Source organism: Lichenostomus cassidix, chromosome 1Aa (genome assembly GCF_008360975.1).
Source record: "Lichenostomus cassidix isolate B80296 chromosome 1Aa, HeHo_3.0, whole genome shotgun sequence".
In the NCBI taxonomy this organism is placed as follows: Eukaryota; Metazoa; Chordata; class Aves; order Passeriformes; family Meliphagidae; genus Lichenostomus; species Lichenostomus cassidix.
In genome coordinates, this window is record NC_139480.1 from 19,382,918 (window position 1) to 19,399,457 (window position 16,540).

Below are 16,540 nucleotides of genomic sequence, written 5' to 3' on the forward strand. Positions count from 1 at the left end.
ATTAAAGTGAGAACAAATAGTTTTTAACCATGTGCAGAAATAACTACTCCAAGAATGTTTTATAGACCCACTGACACATTGTGGAACATCAAAAGAAGTAATGTAGCACATGCCCCAGTGTATGTTTTTTATTGCCTAATCATCAGGTCTTTATTACAGAAGTTTGCATGAACTATTCCTGACCATGCATATGACTTCTTCCATATTCCATAAAAAGTTAAATTCCTTCACATAGAATTTGACAAATATACATGAGAACTGCTATTGGTTCAATCTAGAGTAAGATTTCATGGAATAGAAAATACATTTTTAGGTGATTTACTAGGATATTCTGAAGAGCAAGAATTTCATCTTCTACTTTCACATTAATACAGTAATGAAAATACTGAAAAAAAAATATTAATTGGAACTTTTATTCTGAGATTATTAGGCCTTTTAAGGAACACCACTCTTTTTTTTTGTCAAGAAGAGAATAGCTCTTTTAAAAGTCTTCAAAGGAGGATAATTTTCAGAGACTAGGTGGTACATCATCTAAAAGTGCAGTTCCTATAAGTTATAACTCTTTTGAATAACCATTAGAAAGGCAACTAAAAATCAGTACCAGTTTCTGAAATTGCATCATTACTTCTCCATCAGTTAATTATCCATGCTGTCATTATCACATTAATTAGTACCTGAGATACTGACTCTGTCAGACATGAATTCATTTCTGCTAACAGCCATTAACAGGTTCTTGCAATGCTAATGACAGTATACCAAAATTTAAGAGTCAAGAAAACCAACTCTGTAAGAAAACATTAATTTTTAAGGCATATTAAGAATGCTGCAAAATGCTCTATTTTTGCATTTAGCTGAACATGAATTCAGCTTTTTTGAAAAAATCCAAACTCATCAAACAAACAGCAAACCAACCATAAACAAGCAATAAAATCCTCTCATAGACTTTTTTTGAGAAAATAGAGTCACACAACATGTGTTGTCTGTTCAACATAGTATCAGAAAAAGCTACATACCAAGAACTACACTGTCAGCTTTTGGCCACTGAGAACATGGCAGATTTCGATAGACTTGGTCTATTATCTTTTCCTTTACTTGTGATATAGTATCACAGTTCAGCACTTTCACAGGTATGGAATCGTTTCCTCCCTCTTGCACATACACATTAACTGTCTGTGAAGAAAAGAATGTACAAGGTTATTAAGGCAAATCAGTGCTGAATTACCTCTGAATCTGTTTTTCTGGGTGATTTAAATGCAAACAGTATCTGAAATTCACCATGCAATGATTATTGCACAGCAACATATATTTGCAATGGGAGTATGGATTATTTGAGGGATTATTTGAAGGATCCTTTGCTGTTATGCAGCCAACCAGCTATCATAAATTCCAGTTAATTTCACCCACAATGACAAAACAGAAAAGATACGGAATAGATTTAGTCATGTCTAATATGCTAATATTATTGTGTCTTGGGAGTTTATTAAAAGAAACCCAGAAGAACAAAGCAGCTGGACCACTGACTCGTTACATGCTTCTCATTTAACCTGATAATCCTAAACATAAAAAAGCCCAACTATTGCAGTGTCCAAATTTCATGAGTTCCCAATAATTATTTGAACTGCAATTCATTGAACTGCTATAATATTATGTGCTTTTGCCTTCCTTTATGCTGTCTTCATGTCTGTGGCTTTAAAGATGAGCAGACTACTTCTGTACATATGGAGATTTAACATGGCTTAACTGATGAACAGTGAGTTGTTCAGCTCTCCAAACGTTACCTTCTGTGACCAGCTGTTCACCAAATATGCACACACATACACATATATATGTACATAGAAAAGTAATTTCTATAATCTTATGTGTTTGAAAACCTCATTTACTGCTTACTATTGTCATAATGACTCTAATAGCTCCAGGGAATACACCTAAGTAGCTTATGCTAGTTCTAAAATATTACTGTTTTCTGATACTATTGATGTGGTTTTTTTTAATGTTAAAGAAAATTTCTTGAAAGCCTGTAATTTGCTAAATCTAGAGTGATTTTTCTGAAAGTAGCTTTGCTATGTAAGTGTCAGTTTCAATATAGACAAAATCAAATAAGAAAACCGTGGTGAGAAAACCCCCCCGGGGGAAAGAAAAAAAAAATTAAAAACTCCAAATAGATATTATGAAAAGCCTCTTTCTTTCACTAGCTGAATCAGTACAACAGCTCAGAGCCCTCGTGGATCTTCTGCCAGTCAGGTAACTTAGGAGGCCAGGCACATGTGAAGCACTGCAGCTCTCAGATACATATGGTCCTGCCAACCACAGTGCCTGAATTTATTACATCAGACCTCAGAAATAAACTTGCATAGCTGGTATTTTTAAGCAGTGAAGAAAAGCTGTGCCATACGGCAGTCAAATTAAACATGATTGCACTGTCCCTTGACAGAACTCTCAAACTAATCATGAGATTTCACCTTCCTTTTCCTATTAGCTTTATGGTAATTAGACATGATTTTGCTGCTGGTTCAGTATGCAGCACGTCAGTGTAACCAGTGATGCAAAACAGATTCATCTTTTAAATAAGAACAATTAGAGAGCAGACAACTCTTCTATGCTGTACATACCCACCTTGTCTCACATTCAGGCAGAAGTGAAGGAATTAGCTCATGCTTTAACCTACATTGGTGCACGAATGCTCCCTAACTGTTCAGAGTTATCACAACATCATCATTGTGCCAAAGGTCTCAAAAACTTATGGCAATAGTACCCCCTTCCTAATCTTTTATCACACATATATACACATATACATATATCTCATCAACTTCCACGCATGCACACACATAAAATATTTGTTGGATACTTGCAGATATCTGTAACTCTGGACCAAATACTGCTCCTGTACAATCTTATAATGGTTAATATCTAGCTAATATGCGTGTGGTGCCCACATCTGATTGCATATGCAAATTTTCTGCTTTCACACTGATTCATTTAGCTTAATTGCAGGCATTTTTTTAAATGAAAAGAAACAGACTGAATAAAGAATTACTGCCTTTAAGTCCTACATGATGTACAGTGCAAATAAATTTTGTTCTCCATACACAACAGAAATTATAGTCAGCATTGCCAATCAGTGTGTTTTCTGTGGGTGGCACCTTTGGCTCAGATACAAACATGGTAACTCAACTAATCCCCCAAATATCTGTTGAGCATAAAATGTTTCTTCTGGCCCAGCACACTTCCTCCAGGCACTCTAGGTCACAGTCTGGTGACTCTGTGAGTGAAAATCCTACAGCACTCTCCCCAAATCAGCCCTCCCATCAGCATCACTCGAGAATACATAAAATTGTGATTTTTTCCTCCCAAACTGGGACTTAAACTGGATGGGAAAAGGGGAGGAGCCAAACATCTTGACCACTTTTCAGACAGACTGAAAATTATGAAAGGGATTTACTGAAATGGATTCCACAGTGTCAGGATTTGAATTTCATCTTAGAAGATACTTTATAATTCTGTTTTCCTGCTTGGAGACTTGTTTTGGTCAAACTGCTGACAATCCTGCCCACAACCAGAATTTCTATGCAGTTCACAGTCGTCTAGAAAAAGTGTGCAGACTTAACGCTATAACAATTTATTTTAAAATTTAAAAAAAAAGGATTTTATTATCTATTTATCATGCTTCGCTTACCAACTGTGTGTACTCTACATCATCTCCCAGCAAGCCAGTGTCATTCAATGTATATTTGGCTTTCTTTAGTACAGCATCCACTGGGCCTTTTTCTACCTGGTGTTTGATAGCCTTGAACAATTTATAAAGAGGCTCCCCAGCATTGTCCTATGTAAAGGAAAGGAAATCAAATAAAGCAAAACCGAAAGACATACTCAGTGCAGCTTTTTAAAGTATTACTGATTAAAAGAAAGCCCACAGGCAACAGACTTCAACTCTTACCTTGAGGTACTGATATAAACAAATAGACATCCAGTTAGACAACATTCTCTCAACAACCGTTTCAGATCTGAAAAAAAAACCAACCCCGAATCTGGTAAGGGCACTTAATGACAAGGTTTTAAAGAAAAACATTGCTTGCTTGAAATATAATATTTTTACATGCTTAACTGCATGCAGTCTCCTAATGCAATGATTTCCCTATAGAGTCTTGAAAGCATAGACTTGCTTTAGGATAAGTGCTTTGTATTGCTCATCATTCCTGGGTAGGAACCTTCATCTCATTGCTGAAAAGCACACATCCTTTATTCAAAATCTTAAATTGGGTCTACACTGTGAGAGCTAAAAAATTAACCCAGTTGTGCAGTTACTGGGAAACAACCTACAGATTACAGAGCTACAACATATACAGAACAAGGTAATAAATCGTAATGTATTGGGGACAACAGCTGGGTTAAAACACTAGTGCAAGCCCTCACTGAATGCACAATGCAGCTGATTATGTGTGCTCATTATGGAGGTGATGTGTGGTATAAATGCTAGATCATTTGGAATAAAGTTAGATTAAAAAGTAAATGAAATGTTCAGAGTGGTATTTTGAAGAAAGGTAGGTGTTTCTACACCACAGTATTTGAATAAGCAGACCTGCCCAATAGTCCTGCATGTGCCTCCCACAGCTGCTCCAGGTGGGCTTGCCTGGCTAACATGCTTGGGCCAAGCTATTTCTGACTTTTATGGATAGCTGGCATTTCAATACAGTCACATTGCAAAAGAAACTCATTTACAGAAAGCCAGAGACATACAGAAAATATGACAATCATTCAAACCTTCTTAGCATCAGCTTTGGGTTTTTGGCCACAACATATTGCTCCATCAGTTCTAAGAACAGCGTCCTCATGATGTCAGTGTAGTATTCTAGTTTTCCATGTAAAGCGACTGTCAGTAAAGATGCAAAATACACTTTAGCTCGAGCAGAGAACTCCCTTTGGTTTTCCAGCGTGTGAATAAACTGAAAGAGAAGACAAATGTAAAGTCAAGTCAGATGACAGGTTTCTGAGGAACCTCAACACTTGTCTGCACTAAGAAGACAAGCAATATTATTTTAATATTAAATCTCCTGAGGACAGAATCAAAACGTTTTCAGGAGTTTGAAAAAACTTCTTATAAGAAAATGTTGCCTAAAATTTGGTTTTAGATACACACACAGTGTACTGGACTGACCCAAAGAATGCTTATATACTTAACTAAAACCTGATCTAAAAAGGATGTTTTAATTAAATGTGAAACAGTGCTCAGTGACAATTTTAAAGGAGAAAATCAACTCCCCTCCCTCCCAAATTCCCAGTCCTTTCACATCAAATTACAGACACTAATGTAAGTACACCTGCAAATGTGCTCTCATCTGCCATAAACTTTAATACTAGCATTAACTAGCTCAGCTCTGGATTCTCATTAGTAAAAAAAAATTAAAAAAAAAAAAAAAGATAAAAAGCTAGAAGCCTAAATCTATATTTAGGAGTCTGACAATGAGCCTCAGCTTTTGAGAGTGAACAATTATAAGTCTCTTCAGAGCAGCTGTGAGCACTCATCAGTCTTGATGAATAGGCCACTTGAGGAGCCTCTGCCGTCGCTGGGGCACAGATTCTGGTAGATGGCTGTCTGCAGGTGACTCCTGTGAGGAGCCAGGATGGAATCAACACTCTCTGATCACATTTCTTAAAAAGCTAAACCAAACTTGTAACACCAGTTTTTATGCCAGATTGGGCAACACCTGCTTTTTACAGCCACTGCAGTGTTGACTAACTCCATATTACATCACCTGGCAGAGAAATAGAATTTTGCCTATCTGTCCCACCAGAAAGCTCTGGCTGTAATGCCACATATATGCAGTGGTTACTGTGAAATCAGAACCATAAGCAAATAATTTATATTTATTAATTTTGGTTCAGTTGTGCTTGCAAAATCTCTTGCACACATACACACAGGGACGCTTAGCTAAGAGACAAGGTGAATCTACTTCAGTACTCACATTAATGAGGAAGGATTTGCTATTGAGGAGGTTGGAGAATTGGTACAAAGCCTGCTCCACAGTCTGGCGCCTGGCCTCAGGAATATCCAGCTTTCCTGTAATCATCACATCTTTCTCTCCATCTTTGGAGGGCAAGAAGAAGACTCTGTCCGTGTATGTTTTGTAGTCCAGCACTGGAATTCCAGCTTCATTGATATCATTTGTCTGATCCTCCATCTCTATCATTAGATCTGCAATATGCAATTTAGTTCAAAGGTTCCGTTTAAAAAGTCTGCAGGTTTTTTAGGCAACACAAGCTCTTTGAATGCCATGTAAGAGTGAAAAAGCAACTCAGCAGCAAAACTTTTTATTTCATCTCACATTTTCTCTTGCTATTTTTAACAATTATCCTATTAACTATAACCACAGCTAATCCTATGGTGACATGAGGATAACTGCCTTTAGCACTGATGATTTCCTTGTTATTGCCTATCTGTAAAAGGGCCTTTATGGCATCTGAGTTCATGTATACAAATGCAGGATTATAGTACAGAACCAAAAAAAGACATTGCAATATTTTTTGGTTTGGTTTGGTTTGGTTTTATTTCTCCTTTTTCCCAATCCACGTTCTATACCCTCTGAGTCTAGTAAGTAAGGAAAGTTCCTTTAAAAACATAGCAATCCAGGAAAGAGAGGTTTAAAGTGTAAAGCAAGCTAATATAATTGGAAGGAAGGGGATGGCAGGAAGGAAGAAGGTTAAATGGTTCACTGAAATTGATGGAAACATTTCTGTGGGACTAAAAAGCTCTGAAGTTTTTAAAAGGGACAAAAATTAGGGAATCATCCTTTGGAGCAGCTACTACAGCTGAAGGCTTTTCAATTACCCAGTATTGCTGATTGACTAGAATACCATGTTAATTAATATTGTGACCTATTGTCTCAGAGTTTTAGTGCTCTTACACCTTAATTTACCTCTTTATTTTATAGTATTCATCAAAGCTGAGCGAGAAAGAATCTCCTGATTTCCCTTTCTGTGGTATTAGTTCTTCCTTCCTGCTGTCCCTTTCCCTGGCTGTCTTTGGTCCCATGTATTGTATATTGTCTGCACTCTGTGCTGTTGACGTGACAGTTTCATACCATGGAACCAGAAAGTGTTTTGACTTCAGTGTTTCATTTAATAGTAAGTCAAGGTGGATGTAGTTTAGGAATTGGATTCCTTGGATGTGCATTCTACTTCCCCAGTGCTTGTACTTTGTGGAGCAGAGTGGAAACCTTCAACCCAATAGGCAGCAGGAATCTGTAACCCTGTACTCTTGCCCCAGTAAGAGAAATGGGTATGAAGTGCCCTGGGAGAGGTGGAGAGAGAGAGAGAGGAGCTTGAAAGATCCTCTCACACTTCAAAATGCAGTTTGAAATGAAGCCCATTTGGGATGGATACAAATATTTGCTTCTAGTTGTGTTCAGAACCTGGAAGGAGTTGGTTTTCCAGAGAAAGAAAGCTAGTACAAGAGAAGAACATCCAGTCCCAGAAATGCCAAAAAAACCCCAAGACTGAGGGAGGCTTCCAGCATGGCTGAAATCTTTGAAATATCCTGAGCTTCTCAAATTGATTTCAAACTCTAACCTGAAACTGCTGTTTTATTCAATCCTGCTTTTTAGCCACTGTCAACATGAAACAAGGATTTCTCTTTACCAATAAAGCATGGGGGTATTTTATTTTAATAGAGATTATTTCAACATGACCCAACAGCAAGTATAATTCAGATAATGAGGTGGCATTTCATGGTAATCATTTAGGCCAATATTTGCAATGTTTGCACTCAGATGCCTAATTTAAGCACTGCAATGAGTAGTTCAACATGTAAAAATGCTGAGCCTTCACACCTCCTGCTGCCTTCCCCAGGATGATGCCTCTACATTTACACAGAACAATTAGCTAGCTCCACTAATCAAGCTTAAGATTTTCCCACGATAAACAGGGTAGAATGCTATTTCTTTCCTGTGAGCTTATAAAATTATCCTTTTGTATGCTGATGGCTGCAAATAATTTTGCAGCTCTGAAAACAGTTTTTAATGTGCATGCATCGCACATTAAAAATATTAAGTGCACTGTTAGTCACTCTAAAACATTCTTATGTTTGTGTTAATGGCCAATCACATTAATGGCTATAAGTAACCCCAATACCAATAAGTTTCTACTTCCAGTTTCTAACTCTGTGCTTCCTTTAGACTAAAATTATCCATTTCTTTTAAAAACCTCAGCTACCTATTTTATTTACTTGTCTCATATATAATAGCAAAATTTCTGCTCTATGTCAATATCAGTAATGAAGACAACTAAGATGTATTGATTATTTGTTCCCAGAAGACAGTTTTAGTGAGCTAGCACCATTCCTCCAGCCTGTCTCGATTGCTCAAGAGGACTCACAGCAGTGAAAATATCTGTCATACCTGTGAATTCCTTCTTGCACCGGTCTCTGACACTCTCCTCCAGCCCTTCAAGCTGTGATTTAATTTTTTCATACTCTCGCTCTGCTTGCTGGCTCTTGCGTCTTTATGGAACAGAAGCAAGATTTAAAAAAAAGTTATAAATTACAAAAGTAAAGAATTTGCAACAGCTCTGAGAGGGAAGTCCAAGGACTGAAATAAATTTTCCTGGCTTTGATTTTTTAAAATACAGCAGAAAAAGAATGCAGAAAAACAGAAACAGTGGCCAAAATCTTCATTCTGTGTAAAGCAACTTGGCACCATCATGGGCTGGTGTGGCTAGCACAGGTTTTTCCCATGAGAAATTTTCTTGTGTTTTATAAATAAAGATAAAGTTTGGATGTTGTTGGAACAGTGTCCCAGAACTTGGGCAGTGCAGGCCTGGCCAATCAGGCCTGGGGGAAGGCTTCTGACTGACCAATCTGGGTGACTTTTGAGAACTCTATATATGTGATGAAATCAAAACAATAAAGGTCATTCCTTCTTGCCACTAAGAACTGATGCCTTCATTACTCTGCTAGCTGCTCAACAGCGACAGGCTGGTTGCGTCCAAGCAGACTTGGGCCAGTAATTTAAAATCCAGTAAGAAGTAGCTACAAATGCTTTTAATCATATATCAAGTACAGAAATTCAGTTTGTATGTCTGAGCAGGATTGCTTGCAACATGTCCTGTACTTGCTCTAAACAACCCAGGAGTGTGTCTGGGATCAAACTCAGAAGGTTGATGGAGGTTCACAAGAACATATGGGCTGTACAGCACATGCTTCAGCTGTACTGATATGTACCATAACAGTGAAATCCACCCCTTCCTGAGGGACAGTATGAGGCCCTCATTACTAAACTTAAAATTGGACTAAGTAGGTTTTAAATGAAATACAGACATATATTCTGGCCCTTTATGAAGCATGAATTCCAACATTAACCATGCAGTTTGTGTGTAACTTAGCTGAAAAGACAAAAATTACTCCTTATCCAAATCCATCCAGCTCAGACTTACAGTGCTGACTGAGGCAGCATATATGCTGATGGGTATGTACACAGAACAAGTTATCTACTTCACAGGTGCCACCTTAGCTGCCATTTCAAAAGAGTATGTGTGCAACTTAGTCTGCAATTGTTTACTTGGGAAGCCTGGTGTTGTGTTTATATATAATGGGGGGACTGGGCTGACTGACACCAAGGAATTTGGTGTGTGTGAGAGGAATAAATCGGTGCTCATACGTATTTCCAGCTGTAACTCCTTTTCTTAACTCTGCAGCTCATAAAAAACATGAATATAGTTTCTGTAGACTGAGCTGAAAACAATCAGGTAATACCTTGAAAGCTTTAGGAAAACAAAAGCACCAAATTAGAAGAACTTACCTGTAACAGATGACAGAAATGATGATGATGACTATCATAGGAATAAGTACCAGTGGCAAAATAAGACTCAGTGGGATATCAGTCACACGGGTATCATATTCCACCCTTCCAAGGATCCATTCCCGGAGTCCAAATTTCACCTAATTAGATAAAAACAGACATTTGTCTCAACAAGTGCAAATGTAAGGTGGTCAGCTTCTCAGTTGCACTCTAAATTCTTAGTAATTTCTACAAGTGAATTTCTAACTCAAACTGCCAAACAAAGGAAATGCTTCTGAATATTTCAAACTGAATTGGGTCACTGGCACTTTATTCCATGAAGTAATTTAATTTTGCTCAGCAGAGGAAGAAAAATCCCCAGTCTGTCTAGCGAGAGTTTTACAGTCCTATGTAATGAAGGTAGAAGGCATTTGGCAGCTTGGAACTGCTCTTTACATGTGACATCTTTTATGCAGCAAACAGAAGCTGGAGGAAGAAAGAACTGCAAGGAGTTTCTTTCACAGTACTACAATAACTCTGGAGAACAAATTACTTCAGTTAAGAGTCACTGTATCAGCATTATTGACACATGATACTAAATTCTACAGAAAAAGTAACCTACAATGAATTCAGGAAGGTTATTGATGGTATCTCTCTTCTGCCGTTTCTTTGGTTGAGGCTGTACTTCTGGTGGCTCACAGTATAAGTCCGTTTCAGTTAGAGTTTTTATGTTGCAAGGCTCATCACCCACAAAAGCCTGGGCCTCATCTATCGTCATGGCTTTGTTCAGGTTACTGCCCTAGACAGAAAATAAAAGGCTAAGTTATCACTGCAAAGTCTTGGGACACAAGAAACCCTGAGTTGCAACTTTCCATTTGGATCACTTTTAGCAGCAGATGTGATTTGCACTGCAGCCTACAGAACAGCAAAGTGATTGGGAATGATGTGATTCCTCTCCTTTCCTTCCTGATGTGAGATGAGAGGTCCCTTCCAGTTCCTGGGAGCTCTACTGGGAGAGGGCATTTCCAAATGCAAATGCCAGGCTCAGCAGGAGGGGGCATCCTCGGCAAACCCAAAGTATGGCTGGAAAGATAGGAACTCTCTCTGAAAAGGGGTGTAGGCAGGAAAGGGGAGCTGTCAACGTTCATCATCTAGCAGAGGTCAGGCACTCTACCAAGCATTTGGGGTATGGCACCAAACATCTATTAAGGCTTTGAGAAAGGAAGGGAAAATTCCATACATGCTTCAAGGACAAAATGAGCAACCACCAATTCTTGACAAGTTTACCTTTGCATTAATAAGTTTGTTGACTTGTTTTTTGATGCCATCTGTGAAGTTTTCAAAGGTTGGGTCTGCAACATAGGCAAAGGAGTGGCTCTCATTTTTTACAACCAACTTATGATGATCCATTAGAATAATAGTGGTAATGTTATAGTTTTCTGGGTCTTCCAGTATTGGTGGAGAAGAAAAAATCACTGTGGTTTCATTAAGTCTTGTAACAAGCTTTCCATAAAACTGTAAGAAACAAGACAAGAAGAAGAACATGCGCATTTTAGAGTCTGACTCCTTTCTGAACATAACTGTTGATAACTTTAGACCATAGAAATAAAACCATGGAATTTATATCCTATCCATACAGCAGAAATACCATAGTATGAGAAAATGAAATAAATTTGTTGATGGGAATAAATCATCAATTCACTATATTCTAGCAGTTGCCTGCAGAAAAAGCTTGGGCTATGGATCAGTTTCCATTGTCTCCAATTTTGACAGCTCTTTACCACTGGACTGATACTATCAAGTTCCTTTCAGGTTAGGAAACTAACATTTCACCCTTAATCTTGATCATCTTATGTACCATTGAGTAGCTTGGGTCAATTCTTTTCTGCTCACACGATAAAATCACTTATTGAAATTCAATACAATTATTAAGTGAAACTGTGGACTAAAATTCAACAGTTGTCACTCAACTACTCAAGGTAACAACTCAGTTCACCTGTCCCCCATCCCCAATTCAACAAATTATTTTACTGCAACACTTTCAGTCATTCAGTAACATCAACCACAGGCAACAACACTAATAGGAACCCTCAACATTTATTCTATCACCACCTGTTTCTCACTTCACAATACCATGCAATTTGGTAGCTTCTCCCCAACATTTCTGATATTGTCCTCTAAGTGAAAGCGAACCAAAAAATTAGAAAAGCTCTTAGTCTTAAGGAAGAATGTGTGCAATATGTAATGCTGACTTAAGCTAACATGTTGAGTGTACATAAGAGAAGGTGTAAGAAATGTTGATAAACATTGTCAAGAATGCTAAATAGACTTTTAGATTGTCCAGGAGTCAAGGTTATCAAGACAATTACTTGTTGCAGTTCATGGCCTAACAAATGTAGGAAGCTTTCCCCTCAAAAATCTTTAGGGATGGGGCTCTAATGGATCGAAATCCAGCTGGCTTTGACATACTCAAAAAGTTGAATCATGCATATAATACAAAGCATGAACATTACCAAATCTTTATGGATCACAAGAAAGTCTTAAACTGAAGAGCCAGCCTTTGAAAAAGTCTTACAATATTCTTACTGGAAGATCACTTTTAAGTCTAAATCTTGTCATTAAATTGTGATCTTCACAATAAGAATGGAAAATTGAGACTATTGGTAATGTCAGTTCCTTTTAACAGGAGGTGCAAGAAGGGTTTTATTTTAATGTTATTTTTCACAACTTTACAAGTTTTTGTGACCTGTTACAGGTGGAATATTAATATATACAGATGGAAGCAAGAAAGAAAAGAAGACTTGGTTCATTAAGATGTGAGTAAATAAAAGGCACTGATGGTGCAAAGCTGAGTAGTTTGCACTGTCTAGATTTAGATCCTGTTTCAGGCAAATCACTAATGCTTGCAGGGAGAGAAGAATGAGAAAGATAAAGAAAAAACAAACAATTCCAAATTCTGTAATACATCTTTTATCCTTATTGATATTGAATAAAATAAATTTTAAAGCAGAAGATGGCAAAGTACAAGTGAATGTAAGTCAAGGTGGTAGGAAAATCAAGATCTTCTTCCACTGGAAAACCCTGAGCAGACCCAGAAATCTGTTCAAATCTTATTTCAGTCCAAACTCAGTGAAGTCCAGTGGGAAAGCTTATGTGCAGTTTTTGAACAGATTATATGTTGTGCACTCACTGTTATGCCTTTGGGAGAAAAGAAAGAAAATTACCCTTTTTTGATTAATCTTCCCTGCTTCTGGACGCTCTGCATATACCACCAATGAGAAAGTCTGGATGAGCTCAAAACCGGTTCCAGTTACTGTAATATTTCTCCCTCCACTGCAAGGTAGAATTAAAAAAGAAGTCAAGTCATTGGCAGACTACCACAACTATACACTGCTGCATCCTGCACTGCTATTGCTTCAACTGAAAAAACCCTGTGTACAATGCATACATGCCAATTAGATGCCCTGCCAAAAGAACTTCTGTTAAAGCTACTGATGACCAAAGCATTTAAAAACATCAATGTTTTAACTTAAAACTCGTTCTAAAACAGCAGAATTAAAAGAAGTACCAATTGCTTTGCCAGAATTCTTGGCTGTTCATTGATGCCAATCTTTGTGTGCTTTACTTCCCCATTGTTATTATTAAAATCACTCTGCCTAAAATACACACATAGAGACACAGAGACAAAAGTGAGAGTGTATTTTCCACAGGTCTGTAGGGACCTGGCTTCTCTATTCCCTTTTATTTGCAGCACATTGTTTACAAAATAATACATTCACATGAGAAGAAGAATGCATGCAAGTTTCAGTGGGAATTAGAGTCATTGACGTAGCATGGATTTAGAGTGATAGTAAACCTCAAAGCAATCCATAAAAGTAGGCTTTAGTTTATATAAAAGAAAAAAGAAGTAATTTAAATTCAATGGGGTAAATCATTATTGATCTACCAAAGAAAAACTTGAGGTCCTAAAATCACCCAAACCAAAAATGAAAAGGAAACATTAAAAACAAATCCTATTTTATACAAGTGATTACTCAATATTCAAGGACATAGATACTGATATCTCCAAGAGAAGTCACAGCCAAATTTATTTTCAATGTTCTCTGTGTTAGGTCCTGATGTTACACTTTTTACCTGACCTCCCTCTGCCAGCTGTACCCCACTATGCAGAAAGACCAGAATATTGGGTAACAGCAGACACCAACATGAATCAGGGTCGTGTTTGTCCCTGTATTGGCCACAGAATGACTTTCAAAACCAGAGATATGCTACAAGGGCTTTTATACAATGACTTCCCATATTGCTACATATATAAGAGTGGCATACATTTCTTTGCTTTCCCAGTTGGTACTGGGTGAGCTTTTTTCCAGGAGGAACAGCTACCAGATGGGGTGGTAGTGAGTACCACCAGAGAACAGACCATACCTTCTAAAAGCATTATTGAACCCTGGTCTAGATTTTCTATAAAGGTACTTTTTTTCCTCATGAGACAAAGAAAGAGATGACAAGACACAACTTTTCCTCTGTTTCCAGCATACTTATTAAAAGCTGAATAGAAGAAGGGTTAGAAACCTCTCCATTAGAAAATTTTTATATTGGTTATCCTAGTAGCATAAAGATTTGTAAGTAATGCAAAGATCATGTTGTCTGGCATCATGATGAACTTCTTCCAACCTCTTTGAGACATCTCCATTTAAAAAAAGCTTTTTGCCTTTTCTGGCTTCAGGACTGACCTTTAAAATGGGATGAAAATTTGGAAGTAAACAGAATACTTTCAAACATCAGTTTGAAAGTTAAGACATCAAAGTTAAACATCAGTTTGAAGTTAAGACCACAAACACTATGTACCTAAATGTGTGATTTGCTAGACTACAGGAGTTTATTTGAAAGAGTTCTATATGTAATATTTTTATCACATATTACACATATTTAAATCAGTTGTAAAAAAAGTTATGACAAACATTTCATTACCTGCTGAAGCTATTTACCGGCAGGAATTTGGTGACAGTAGGATTCTCACTGTATGTAAACTGCTGTGGTACAGTAATTGTTGTGCCCCCATAGTTCATTATGACTTGAACAGGTTCAACCTTGTTATTACGTCCTGTAATGCAAATGATCTCGTCTCCAAATTCAGTACTAGATTGGAGAAGAAAAACAAGAGGAAACATCTTCTGTTACAAACATTATGGAGTTTTGTATTCTTTTAGTGTATACTACAGAACAACAAAACCAGGACTCTATTTTTCCAGGGCACCAAGTGGTTATGAGAGGAGATAATACTTTCTTCAGATCACTTAAGCTTTTTAAAAAAAGACACATAGGATATAACAATGAGCAGGGTACAAACACAGGAACAATGCAATGTCAGCACACTTAGGGTCCTTCCTTTATTTTGAGAAAAGAGAAGGGCAGCAACTGATAAAAGGAAAAAAAAGGGAGAAGAACAAGCCATGGGGGACTAGAAGATTAATATTTTACACAGATCCACTGAGGAGATACTGAATGAAAGCATGGGTGGGTTTGAAGCAGCCAGTCTAGGAGAGAAAGCCAAAATTGGAGAAATCTTTGGATATCTAAATTCTCCCACTTAAGGTGTTTTTACAGCTGTTCCTTCCAGCTGAAACCTCTGAGTGAGTTTCTGTCTGAATGTTACATGCAGAACTCCATTGCATGGGAGGAGTCACACAGACATAGACAATGGATTTGTTTAATTTATAAAGGGCAGAAAATGTTGGTGCTTTTTTAGGACACAGCTCTGTATTGTTAGTTACTCAGGCTACGTACACATTGCAAGGCTGGCTACCAACAAAAACTTGAACATCCTTCTTGGAACCAGTGGCCAGGTTTATACCAGAGATGGTAAGTGAGGTTCCACCTGCTTGTGGACCACTGTCAGGTCTTATTCGGGAAGGATGAGGTTCCTGCAAAGAGAAGATGGTCAAACTAAGTGAGAAAATTAAAACAAAATTTATTCCAGTATTATTTGGTTTAACAGGTAATAGAAGTTTAATATTACTACCTGAAAAAGAAAAAAATTAAAGCAATGACAGACAAATCTTCTAAAATAAGAAAAAAATCTTTTACCATCCATGCTGAAAGAAGTAACAGGTAATGCGAATGCACTTTTCTCCTTTAGTGTATTTTATGAGGCTTTATACAACTTTCAATTCCCTATCACAAAATGTAGAGTTAGCCGACATTAAGTTTGTGAGAGCTTACTGTTGGATTTCCTGGTTTCATACTTATTTTAAGATTTGTCTCTTCTTTATGGCTGAGTCTACCTTCATCTTTCCTTACCCTTTCCTACTTTCTTTGTCAGCTACAGGAGACAAAGAACAAGGTTTTCAAAACTTACACTAAACAGAAAGAATATAAAGATTCCCTTTATCTCATAAGGCTCTTAACTGTGGTAAAACTGTCCCCCTATTCTTGACCAATAAACTTGCAAAGGGTAAAACTGTTACCCTATCCTTGAGCAATAAACTTGCAAAGAAAGAAAATCAGAAATTCTCAAACTGTCTCCATGTACCTAGAACCTTGGAGCAGGTTCCTTAAAACCAATTAAATCAAGGAGATATGCTTCAAAGTGTTATAGAATTTGTTTGATATTTAAATTTCTCAAGAAGTTCCCTCCTTTTGTTCTCAATTCAGTCTTTGTTTCCATGATTGTGTTCTGGGAGCTCCAACAAATACCATAAATTAACAGTGAGGGCTTTTCATGAGCTGTGTGACTTAATTACTTCGTCTCTAAGTAGTTTGTGCTTCCAGTT

General features: G+C 37.4%; 1 protein-coding gene across 2 annotated transcripts in view; it reads right to left on the bottom strand.

Moving 5' to 3' along the window:
- Positions 1-16,540, bottom strand: part of PLXNB2 (plexin B2) — a 172,101-nt gene that overhangs the window by 17,756 nt on the left and 137,805 nt on the right. For both annotated transcript variants that reach the window (XM_085041794.1, XM_085041802.1), the window contains 12 exons: positions 15,555-15,691; positions 14,739-14,906; positions 12,992-13,100; positions 11,055-11,282; positions 10,390-10,566; positions 9,789-9,928; positions 8,391-8,491; positions 5,961-6,190; positions 4,759-4,940; positions 3,935-4,001; positions 3,674-3,820; positions 1,014-1,170 (listed from right to left, as the gene is read on the bottom strand). In XM_085041794.1, the coding sequence (XP_084897920.1) occupies positions 1,014-1,170; positions 3,674-3,820; positions 3,935-4,001; positions 4,759-4,940; positions 5,961-6,190; positions 8,391-8,491; positions 9,789-9,928; positions 10,390-10,566; positions 11,055-11,282; positions 12,992-13,100; positions 14,739-14,906; positions 15,555-15,691 (1,843 nt within the window). The remainder of the gene's footprint in view (positions 1-1,013; positions 1,171-3,673; positions 3,821-3,934; positions 4,002-4,758; positions 4,941-5,960; positions 6,191-8,390; positions 8,492-9,788; positions 9,929-10,389; positions 10,567-11,054; positions 11,283-12,991; positions 13,101-14,738; positions 14,907-15,554; positions 15,692-16,540) is intronic.